Source organism: Camelus ferus, chromosome 4 (genome assembly GCF_009834535.1).
Source record: "Camelus ferus isolate YT-003-E chromosome 4, BCGSAC_Cfer_1.0, whole genome shotgun sequence".
Taxonomy (NCBI): domain Eukaryota; kingdom Metazoa; phylum Chordata; class Mammalia; order Artiodactyla; family Camelidae; genus Camelus; species Camelus ferus.
Window position 1 is genome coordinate 29,315,498 of NC_045699.1, and position 12,705 is coordinate 29,328,202.

Sequence of the window (12,705 nt, forward strand, 5' to 3'; positions counted from 1 at the left end):
CCGACAAAGGCTTGATCTCCAGAATATATAAGCAGCTCATACGACTTAATAAGAAACAACCAAATAACCCAATCCAAAAATGGGCAAAAGACTTAAACAAGCATTCTCCGAGAAAGACATACAAATGATCAATAAGCACATGAAAAAATGCTCAATATCACTAATTATCAGAGAAATGCAAATCAAAACTACAATGAGGTATCACCTCACACCAGTCAGAATGGCCATCATTCAAATATCCACAAATGACAAATGCTGGAGAGGCTGTGGAGAAAGGGGAACCCTCCTACACTGCTGGTGGGAATGCAGTTTGGTGCAGCCACTATGGAAAACAGTGTGGAGATTCCTCAAAAGACTAGGAATAGACTTACTGTATGACCCAGGAATCCTGCTCCTGGGCTTATATCCAGAAGGAGCCCTACTTCAGGATGACACCTGCACCCCAATGTTCACAGCAGCACTATTTACAATAGCCAAGACATGGAAACAGCCTAAATGTCCATCAACGGATGACTGGATAAAGAAGAGGTGGTATATTTATACAATGGGATAGTATTCAGCCATAAAAACCGACAACATAACTGCCATTTGCAGCAACATGGATGCTCCTGGAGAATGTCATTCTAAGTGAAGTAAGCCAGAAAGAGAAAGAAAAATACCATATGAGATCGCTCATATGTAGAATCTAAAACAAAAACAAAAACAAAAACAAAAAAACAAAGCATAAATACAAAACAGAAATAGACTCATAGACATAGAATACAAACTTGTGGCTGCCAAGGGGGTGGAGGGTGGGAAGGGATAGACGGGATTTCAAAATTGTAGAATAGATAAACAAGATTATACTGTATAGCACAGGGAAATATAGACAAGATCTTATGGTAGCTCACAGAGAAAAAAAATCTGACAATGAATATATATATGTTCATGTATAACTGAAAAATTGTGCTCTACACTGGAATTTGACACAACATTGTAAAATGATTATATGTCAATAAAAAATGTTAAAAAAAAACTGACTCCATCCCCTCCATACACATTATCTCATTCAAACCACACAAAGATCCTATTTGGTAGACAAAATTCATATTCCATTAATAAATAAGGAAACAGCTGGAATCTGGGGGTGGTTGGGGGGACTTGAACTCATGCCCTTCATGGCTGCAGCATTCTGAATTCTGGAACAGCTGGAGTCATCATAAGAGATGCTTCTCTATGTAACTGCAAAAGTCTAGGCATGAAGCAACATACACAAGAAGAGGGGTATGTTTTCTGGGGGACTTATGAGTACCCAGAACTAGAAGCAGATGAGTGTCAGGTTCTAACACAGTCTACTGAGGGACTTGAACTGGTTAGACTCACCAGTTCCCTTGGAGCCAATTTTGGTCTACCTCTAGCAATCTAACAGTATCTGAAGCACACATTTGAATATTCACTTTATCTCATTTTATGTTATTTTATCTCCACTTATTTTCCCCTTGGTTTGATGTCCCCTTCTAATCATTTCCTTCCATTATAGTGTAGATTTTTTCTGGAAGCTCTGGGTTTTTAGAGGTGCATGGATTAGAATAAATGGATTTGTAGGAGTAGTGTGTTACAGCTGAAGGTTTGGCTTGCTCCAGCAGGGTAGCTCAGGACAAAAAGCTGGTTTTGGTGGCTGAGCTGGTAAGTGATTTCAGAGGTAGGAGAACCAGGAATCAGCAGCTGGGCTGAGGCTTTGACTTGAGATATATAAATGAGAAAGCAGATAGGACAAGTGTTCAACTAAAAGAATCAGCAAAGTTTGGAGGAAGGACAGGATCCCATATTCTGCATTTATTTAAGGTGCCTCCACAGCCTCTTTTGTGTTTGGGAAGTGGCTAAAAACACATCATTATCAGCAACACACAAAGGGGAAGCTGGGCTAAGGGTGATATTCTTAGGAAAAGATGAGTAAATTTTAGAATTTCAGAGGTGGAAGTGATATTAAAATTTAATTAGTCCAACTTCCTGCTCAAAAAGAAGTATCTTTACCAGCACATTTGCTAGATAACTATCTTGATGACTGTTTCACATGCACTTGGAACTGCAGTTGTTGGGTATAAGTTTTATGTGTGTCAATGAAGTCAAGATGGCTGTCTTGTTCTACCCTTCTGTTTTCTTTTTCGTGTGTTCTACCAGTTACAAAAGAGATGAGCTGAAATCTCCAAATATGACTGCAGAGTTTTTAATTTCTCCTTTTAGGTCTGTCAATTTTTGTTTTACATATTTTGAAGCTATGTGGTCAGATGTACACACATTTAGGATTGTTGAAGTGATTTTTTTCTATCATTATGAAATGTCCCTTTTTGTCTTTAATAATACTTTTTTCCCCTGATATTAGTAATCTGCTAGATAACTAATTTTTGGTTAAATACGTCTATGAATGGAAGCTCCTACTTCCAGAAGCAGTCATCACCATGATTAGACAATAAAAAAGTTAAACTTTCATTGGGAAGATCACCCTTCTATCAAATCAAATTTTGCCTCATGGCAGCTTCAACTTATTGGTACTTACTTGACTGGCTTAGCAAAACAACATGTGGTCAGCTTAGTGTTAAGTACACGGGCTTCAGAGTCTGAAAGGTTTGACAAGGCTTAAGCCAAGTGCTGGTTACATGACCTGTCAAGCCTCAGACTTCTCATTTTAAAAGGTACAATAATACTTATCCTCGACAGGGGTGTTAGGATGATTAAATGAGTTAGGTACCTAGATCTTAGTAAATACTTAATTAGTACTGGCAATTATTATCTCTTCCATAGGACGAGGCAAACCTTCAGGTATCTGAAGACAACTGGCAAGAACCCATACAGTCTTTTCACCTCTAGGTAAAATATGCCTACATCCTTCAATCATATCTTATAGGACATAGTTTTCAGCCCCAATACAGGGTTTTAAAGCAGTCTAAGGTTGTAAGGCTCAATTCGTTAAATGATCTACTGCCCAGCTAGGCTGATTATCACAGACCCCTTGGCACTTGGAGATTGTCTCCAGCTTGACACAAGACTGTCAATCACCCTTTGTTGGCCCTCAGTCAACAACTACTAGTTGTTCAGGTGTATGCTGTGTAGGTCCTGGGCCTGTTTGCCCTTAGATGCATCCCTCAGTTTTTCTTGTCTGCTCTGTACTGCGGGAAGGCTGACTCCTACAGGTTGTGTAACCCAGGCTGTTGACAGCCAACAGCAGGCCTCTTGGGAAAACTGGAGGGCAAGTGGGAGGGAGAGGTAAGGGTATTTCTTTCCCACGCTCTATGCTATGATGGCATCTCCAGCAGCAGCCACATCTCTTCCCTGGCTCCAGCTACCACTGGACAGGCCGATTTGGGTTCCAGGGTCTGTCAAGTGACTCTGGACCCTGGGTTCCATTAAGCCTACCTTTCCCTTATCCCTCCAGCCCAGCAGCGGTAGCAGATTTCTGCTATTACTAATTGCTGATTTGCCTCCCTATTGCCCATTTGGCTTCTCAGTCTGTTTCATCCAAAGAATTACTCTTTTCTGATTACAATTTACACTGGTTTAAATGGTTTCTGTGATCCTGATTGTCTCTGACTATATGATTCACATATTACTAGCAACTCTAGCAGTTCTGAAATAAAGGTAAGCCTTATTATCTTTACTATATATATATATTAATTACTATATTATCTTTACTACTGTACATAGTATTATCTGCTTTATCATTATAATGACCATAATTCAGGTAAAAAAACATACTTTTACGTGCCTTGGTCTTAGAGGATCCAGGCAGGTTTCTAGGAATCACTGAAATAAACCTTTTAGGAATACCTATTAAATTGGTCTGTTAAATGGCCTGGAGAGGAACATCAGCTTAAACAGTTTGTTAATTCCCAGGAGGTCCCCCGCCCCAGTCTCTTCAAAATTCAGGATACTGTTTTCTTAACTCCAGCTTTCCTCGTTCCCTTTTGTTTCCCCATGGGAGAAAAGGCACTGAGAGCAAAGATTTAGCCCCATCAGTAAGTTCCTTTAGCAAATGTTTTCTCTGGTCCTAGAGGCTAAATTTACAGACTTGTTTTTTCAATACTGCATTACTTATTTGGGGCTGTTTCCTCTCTGTCCCCCTGTGCCATTTGTCTTCCTCTTCTCGGAGTGAAGGACATCTCTCTTGTGAGAAAAAAATGGAAACTATGCTGTCTCCTTCCTCCACTTGTTGAAGCTATGCTCTGTCTACCTTGGGCCTTTCTGTTGGTTTGAAGTACTTCTGTAAGCCTCAGCCTATTCCAAGTGTTGGCTCTCTCCCAGGCCTATGCTTATGGCCCACCCAGGCCTTCAAGCTGGTTCGGCCCATCTATTCTTAGTTCTTCCTCTGTGTCTGTCTGGGATCCTTGCACAGTCTGGTTCTCAACCTGTGGGCTCAATCCCTGGCCTCTCAGGGTCGCTTGCTCTTTCCTTCAGCCATGCTCCCTGGCCTTCCTCAGACAGATTCCTCCTAGTCTTGTGGTTGCAACCTGGCTTTTCAGAAACTACAGCCTTCTGTTACTGGCTCTTCTAGACTCTCTAGCCATGATACCTAGTATTTTTCCCTTGTCCTTATGAAATCAGTTCAGTATATTTAATATTAACTGTTTCCCAGGCATCAAAGAAAGTGCTATCAACCTATTTTCAAGGTATATGCCGTAGATCAGGCATTTTAAGGACAAAGCATTGTCCTTCCTCTCGTCTTGTGCCATTTAAGTAAACGCTAACTGGGGTCCCAGATCTCTCCTGCTTCCTTCAGAGACCCCTGATCAGGGTAAAATATTCTTAGGTGCTGATCTTCAACCTTTTTTCTTTTTGCTTGCTTGCATCCCTCTTTAAACAATTGTGATGCAGTATGGTCCTTCTCACACATTTATTAACTTCATTCTTAGACTATTTCATAAGTTTCTACATTAGACAAACATGGTATGAGAGCATTTTATAAACATTCATATTTTTAGTAAGGCAATTATTTCACTCTTATACAAATGTATCCAATGTCACCTAGATAGCAAAAAAGGTGTCTTTCACACACACCACCATCCATTGAAAAATACATACAAAAATTTTCTTTATGGTCAGAGCTTTACATTGTTTCTTTTAATTCCTTAAACCTCAGTTCCAATTATACTTTTTATACAGAATTTTACCCTTATGCAACATGTTTGAAAGCTCTTTAGTGATTATCCTTTTGTTTCTGTGCAACAACAAAACATGTAAGCCATTGAAACTAAATTTTTTCTTCTGATCATGAGGCTTTAAGTGTTCAGTATTCTCCTGCATTAAAATCTAATTTCCATTATTATCAACACATGTAAAGTCAAAACATAAAATATTACAAATACTGATGGTTACTAAACATAAAAAAGTTTACTGGAAATGTATTTCTTAATGGGAAGGGTGGGGCTCTTTTTTCAATTTGTTCATGAATCTGAGGATGCATGTGACTTATGGTTGGAGTGAGACAAGGTTCAGCATCAATTCTATTTCTATTTTTCTTTTTTTTTTTTGGTAGCTGTAAGGGCTAAGGAATCTTGCTTATATGAATAAGGAAGTAGGAATGAAAACAGCTGTTATAGTAATGTCATTTCATTCTTTGAAAGCCTTACGATCTATACAACAAAAAACTGCTTCATTTTTTCCTATTATCAGCTGTAAACTCTATTAGGGCCTCCTTAAGTTTTGTTGAAAACAGAGAATTTGATACTACCTGATTTGCAGAAGGATTTATTAGTCATTACAATTTGATAGGGTATCAACATTTTCAGTCATTCTTTTGTTTAGCACTATAGAGGTTTTTACACCCTGAGGTTTTACACGATGGGAGAGAGGGAGGCTTTATATGAAGTGGGTAGAGCAATAATAAAAGAGGAAGTGTTTTAGGGGAACCCCAAGAGCCTTGCCTGGAAGGCACATTCTCAGGCACACTCAATTGGGGGAAGAGTATTTGAGGAAGATGAAGATCTAGAAACTCGTTTCCTAAAACTGCCTATGCTTACGCATCCCATAAAAAGCCCTTGTGATCCCCACACACTCTAGTTGGAAGATCATTGAGGGTTTAAGGAATGAATGAATGAATTAATGAATGAATGAATAATATATAAAGTAAGGTTTGAGGAATAAATCTGTTCCACACCTGAGTCATCCTTTGTCAGGGTGAGGAAGCAGGCAGAATGCCTTCCTAGGGATGAGGGGCACCCCTGAGCCAGAAAGAGTGGGACTGGCCCCAGATTGCCCAAAGACCCTGGATGCATTACAGCACTCAAATAGAAATCAGCAAAACATAGGGCAGTGATGTAGGGGTGCAGATACCCAAGTACACTAGGGGATCTTGAGAATGTAGAGCACTCTCTCCTCCATTAGTTGAACTCAGACTAACTTCAATGCTCTGGATTTCCTCCCAGTTGATGCTTGGATGTAGGAAATGCAGTAAAGATAGAAGGCAGTTACATCCAGGCTAAGGGCTTTTCTGATGACTATTATGAGTTGAGGTGTGAGAGGTCACTGTCCCTGCAGTAACTGAGGGTCTTTGAACCAAACCTCTGGACACACCAAGTGCCAGGCACCATGCTCGGTTATTTATGTTCATTATTTCTTTTAACTTTTACAAAAGTCCTATTTGGTAGATAATACTATTGCTATCCTACAAGTAAGAAAAATGTGAGATTATGAAAGGTGAAATAACCAGCCCAAGGTCACAGGTGAAAACATTTATCCTCGTGTCTAATTACTCGTTTGTTCTTCTTTATACCAGATCATAAAGTCACACCATTGCTGTCAAGACCAGTGGTCTTTAGGAACCAAAATCCACAGACCCTCCAGAACAAAGAACAGAGCCCTGAGACCTAGTGGGTAGGGTGGGGAGAGGACAGAGAAAAACTGGCACAGTTTAACTCAGAACAGTCAATGAAGGCTGAAAAACACAAGCCAATGAACAGAGCCAAATCTATTCTTTGATAATTGTCATATGCCTTTCCCAAAATGACCTTTCCCAGAACAAATAAGAACTTAAAGACTCCCTTCAGATTTGGGTTCTTGGCTCATGCTGTGGTGGAGAGGTGAGCCCTGAACCCAGAGAAATGGGGATAGCTATTGGTTTAACTGGCTCCCTCAGGCCACCTGTTTTATTTCTTGGGGCTTTGACTGTTTCATGTGCAATAGATGAGGCTCAGATTAGAGTAGTATTTTCCAAACATTTTAGATTGTCTCACAGTGAGAAAAAAATTTTTACACCATAAGGCAAGATGCACACACACTTCTGAAATAATTTGAGTTTCACGAAACAACACTCAGCCGCTCTCTGATATGTTCTATTTCATCAAGCTGTTCATTTTATTGATTAAAAAAAAACCCACCTGGTTGCTACTCACAAAATTGATATTTTAATCTGTTAATGGATGGCAAAGCATGGTTTTAAAAACTCTGGACTTCTAAAGAGTAGCTTAATCATCAAGTCAGTGTTGTTCCTTGGGAGAACTGTGAATCTTTGGTCCCCTCCCACTTTTCAGGGACTTATCTTCCTGGCTTCCTCTAGACCAATTTTATTCCTTCCACCCCTGTTTACCCTCACCCCTGCTGCTTTATACTCAGATGTCAAGAAATATTTCTGAGCAGGTGCTTTTGTTTTCTCTGAGGTAGCCTTAGGCGTTCTTCCAGTTTTGCCTTAGCTACCTTTAGTGTGCTCCTGTTACTTGCAGCTAATGCAGGGCCTGTGTCGGAGGGATGCCTCCATGGATTCCAGTGCCTGAAACTACTCACCTTTGACTTTCAGAGTCAGGTACTTGTAGTCCCAGGCGATCCCATAGATGATCAGACAGAGATACTGCCCTGCATCCCTCACTTGAACTCGGGGGATGTGGAACAAGGCCTTCCCCAGGGGCAGCTGCTCCTCCAGCAAAGTGGCTCTTTCACTGAGCAAAGTTGTATCATTTTCCACCTTTTGCAAACTGGCTTTTAAATCTCTAAGTTCCATGTCACCTCCAGTGTCAAAATCACACTCCAAGGTCACGTTGCTGCCGTAGTCTACGGTGTACATTTCCTTTGGGACTGTCACTGTGAATAAAGCTGAAAAGAAAATAAGACATTCTCCCATTGTTTGCCTTCACATTTCAGTTCTGCATAGCATGGGAGCAAAGGAGACCCATCCCACCCTGCTTCTCAGGAGATACCTGTCAGTATCTCGGCATTTGTGGAGGTTCCTTTTTCTCCTTTGTCCAATCTGTTCTGGCCAAGACTGGAATTTTTGATCCGCTGCTCTGAGGTAGTTCTCTCCTCTCAACACTCCCCACCTGTGTGGCTGACTGCCCTCCTGCCACCTATTATCCAGGCACATTTTCTTCATATGGATCAAATTACATCGTGCCCTGCCAAATTCTACCTCCTCTCACCAGTGAGGAATAACAATTATCACTTGTTGAGTTCTTACTACGTTTCAGGCCTCTGCTAACACATGATCCCTTTTGTCTTCCCAGGAAGCCAGTGAAGTAGGGCCATTTTCTTTTTAGAAAATGAAACTGAGGCACAGAAAGGTTAAGCAACTTGCCCAAGATTGCACAGCCAGGATCAGACCCAGGTATTGCCGAGTCGAAGTGTTAGAGCAGGCAGATAGCTAGATATGAGCAGAGAAAGAGGGACATAGACCAAATGGTAGGAATTGGGCAGAAAGGAGGGGCACAGACCAAATCCAGGAAACCATACATTATATAAGCACCAGGGGTCCCTGGGCAGAGGAAAAAAAGCAGGAAACTTTGGACTGATAAGCAATCATACCTTTTGGGGTGGAGAGGCCTGGAGGCCTACAAAGAAAGATGAGGAAAGGCAGGACTCTCCAGTGTCTAAATGTAACCTTTTGCTCATCATGCCCTCATCACAATAAAGTCAGCCTTGCAGACTAGAAGTACCCAACAAGCACCGACACCATGACACTTCTGATCCAGAAGAAATAAGGACAAAAATGCCTCCTCCCTTTGGGAAGGTGGAGTTGGGATTAAAAATCAGGGAATATGACCCCAAATCCTTCCCTCCCCAATGAATATTCTGCCCACTCATTTTTACTCTCTATGTAACCAACTTGCCAAAGAAATTCAGGGCAGCCGCTCACCTGAGCCTGCCCGCTCTCCCCTTGAGAGTGTACTATCCATCCCTAAAAAATCCCTGCTTCACTTTCTTAACCTATGAGTCTTGTCTCTGAATTCTTCCTGGTATGGAACAAGAACCTGGACACCGGTTACATCCAATAGCAATACAAGTGCCCTTACCCACCACCACATCATACAAGCCCACTGTGGAAGCATCTTTTATATCAACAAAAGGAAAGAAAGATTGGGACTAATATTTAGGGTATACCTACTGTATGTGAGCCACTGCCACAGGCTTTTTATCTATATCATTTAATACTGAAAATGCAATCATAAAATATGTATTATCATTACTGTTTTACAGCTGAGGAAACTTGGTCAAAGAGGTTTGCTCCAGGACATACAGTCAGTAAAGTCAAACTTCAGAGCCAGTCGAATATCTGACTTTAAAATCTGTAGTTTTTGAAACAGTGACCCCAAAATGTCACATAGCTTTAGAACTATGCAAAATAATTTTAAATATGGCAGAATCAAGGCCTAAAGGGAGTTGGATTATTCAAAGAGAAATTCATACCCTCTTCAATTCTATTTCAATCCCTCAAATTACATATAATTTGCAACTAGCCTCTCACATCCCTAACAATGGCTATTTTTCCTTTTAGTAAAACAGGAAGCTCTCAGGCAGATGTTAATAATAATCTGGTAGAATTTAATAAAACCACTTTACTTTCACTACATTTATTTTTACTCATACCCTCTCTTTACCAGTACCAGTGATACTGGGTTTCCATTTACCACAGGGTTATACTGTTTTGTTCAAAAGATAAACGCTTAGTTGAGTTAAAGAATTCTATAAAAACAACAGCACACAGAGCAGTCGAACACAGCAAAAGTAATGAAGGCAGTGTGTGCAAGATTAAATTGTGAGAAACTGTACAAAGTGACGCTGCTTTCATCGTTAATGAATGGAAAATCATTATGACTAAGTGAGCAAGATCTCGAAGAAGCTTCTGAATTGTGACAGAAGATTAGATCAAATTATCTTCAGGAGAGCTTGCTTCATTAATCCACTCATTTAATCAGTCAAAACAGCCATTGGGGATGGTTTCTAAGAATATGCGATTTGAGGAGTCATTTTCATACAAAACATGGTACGTATGGAAAGAGCTCGGGATTTAGTGACAGATGAACCTAGGTTCAAATTCTGACTGTACCAAGATTATGAGCCCTTGCTGGGGCAGGTGGGTATAGCTCAGTGTTAGAGCACATGCTTAGCATGCCCAAGGTCCTGGGTTCAATCCCCAGTACCTCCATTAAAAAGAAAAAAAAAAGGATTATGAATCCTTTGATCTTGATCATGTCATTTAACTGCTATGAGTCTCAGCCTCTTTTATCTGTAAAAGTACAAGGGGCAGCGGGGTGGGAAGGGACAGACTGGGAGTTCAAAATTTGTAGATACTGACAGGCATATGCAGAATAGATAAATAAGATTATACTGTATAGCACAGGGAAATATATACAAGATCTTGTGGTAGCTCACAGTGAAAAAGAATGTGACAATAAATATATGTATGTACATGTATAACTGAAAAATCGTGCTCTACACTGGAATTTGACACAACATTGTAAAATGACTATAACTCAATAAAAAATGTTAAAAAAACAAAAAGGTACAAGGTTAATATCTGCCTCTCAATATTGTGCTGAAAACTAGACAAAATGGCACATGTGAAGCACCTTGTTTTGGCAGGTAGTAGGTGGTCAGCAAACACTGGTTCCTTTCTTTTGTATCATGCTTTAATTCTTGGGAAAGTGGTATTCTGACCACCCTGGACAACAGATTCACAGTATAAGTAGTTCGGGGGTTTTCAGTTGCTTGAATGATTCACATTGCAATTCTCTTCTGACTCGAGTTTTTCCTCGTATCATCTTGCAAGTCCTTGAAGGCAATGACCAGGTTGAGTTTGTTTTTGGTATCTCCAGTGCCTAGCACATACTAATACTAAATTCCAGTTCAGGGTTTAACATATAAATGACAGAAAGAGGAAGAGGCAGAAAAAAAAAAGGACAAGTCTACCCATGTTCACTTCTATTTTCCTCTCATCAAACTGCAACTTGCACCAAACTGCACAAACTGGCATTCTTAATCACTACACAGCACATGTGATAGTGTAATATAGGCTTGAGGTTTATTGATAATGACTGACAAGTTTATATCTTGCCTCCAACTCCTGTTTTAACAATGAGAACATTAATGTGCCTTTCTAACAGATACCTGTGGTGCAGAAAGGAGTTCACATCTGCCCAGTATTCTTTCGGGCAGAATGGGGATGGGGCAGGGCTATAACATGAGTGCTTCTGTATAAAACAATTCCAATCACATCTGCATTTGCTAGGCCAGGTATAGAAGACTCTGGGATGATGTGGAGAAAAAAGATGTCGTGCTTCCAAATTGCCCACAAAGTGGAATCCACTGAACACTTGTAATAACTCTTACCCCAAGTCTCCATAAGAGGATGCTCTTAAAGGTAGATTCCTTTATGACAGGAATCATCTCCAAATACTTGAGTTATTAAGTTCCCTTATAACTAAGACAGAGCTGCCTGATACCAAGTCCACCCTGCCTGAAGAGTAATACTTATTTACTCACCCATCAAATATATATTAACCATCTTCTATGTGCCAGGTTCAAGAATTTACACTGCGTTTACTCTCCACATAGTACTTCCTTCTCTTATTTTATTGCACAAGATAAAACAAGAAACAAGGAAGAGAAATGGGGCTTGTGAGGAAGGTTACTTGCTGAGTCTGAGATTTAACAAGAATCAGAAGACTTTGAGTGCAGTCCCTATCAAATTTATTTAACAAATTTATTTACCACACTTACACTTTCTTCTCATGAGAGGGAGTGGCTATAACTTCCTCTGGAACTCCCCATAGCATACAGCAGAACTCCCCTCTTCACTGTCTGGGCCTTTGACAAAAATCCACTTTATGCTTGCTTTTCCCCTCTGCCTCTGCCTTGTACAGAGTGTGTGTGTAGAGGGGTTGGAGGCAAAAAGTGCGCTACCTTTCAGGCAGGTGACATTTTTCAGCTAACATTCACAAGAGGAGAGAAAAATTGGCAAACATGAATCATGTATCTGAGTAGCTCAGAATAACGAGAACATTAGTTGTTATTTGGTCTAAGTTTGTCCCAATTAAAGCTTCTGAGCTATGCAAAGCTTTAAGCTTGATTACCCAATATAAAATGACAAGTTTAGGAGATGCAATATACTTTCGAAATCCTAAAATATTCTCACTGTAAATTACAGAGGAAATCAAAACACTCTTGCAAACAATTCTGTGAAGAGGTTTTTTTCAAGCTTGGCTGCACATTAGAATCACTAAGCAGAGGGCTTCAATCTTAGCCATCATTGGAATCACCTGGGAGACTTTTAAAACACCAATGCCTAGGCCCCACTTTGGATCCTTTAAAACTGAACTTTATTTTGTGAAGTCAACATCAATTTTTTTTTTTTTTAATTTCACTGGGAGCTTCTAATGCGCACAGAACAATGAGAAACCATTTGTTAGACAAATCAAAAACACCTACACTTGCAAACATCTTATCATCCTGCCTTTCAGAGTGTTG

At 40.1% G+C, this 12,705-nt stretch overlaps 1 protein-coding gene across 1 annotated transcript in view; it reads right to left on the reverse strand.

The window, feature by feature from the left end:
* The window catches only part of PDCD1LG2 (programmed cell death 1 ligand 2), a 56,868-nt gene that overhangs the window by 26,874 nt on the left and 17,289 nt on the right, over positions 1-12,705 (reverse strand). The window contains exon 3 of the mRNA XM_014560446.2: positions 7,753-8,058. Within this exon, the coding sequence (XP_014415932.2) occupies positions 7,753-8,058 (306 nt within the window). The remainder of the gene's footprint in view (positions 1-7,752; positions 8,059-12,705) is intronic.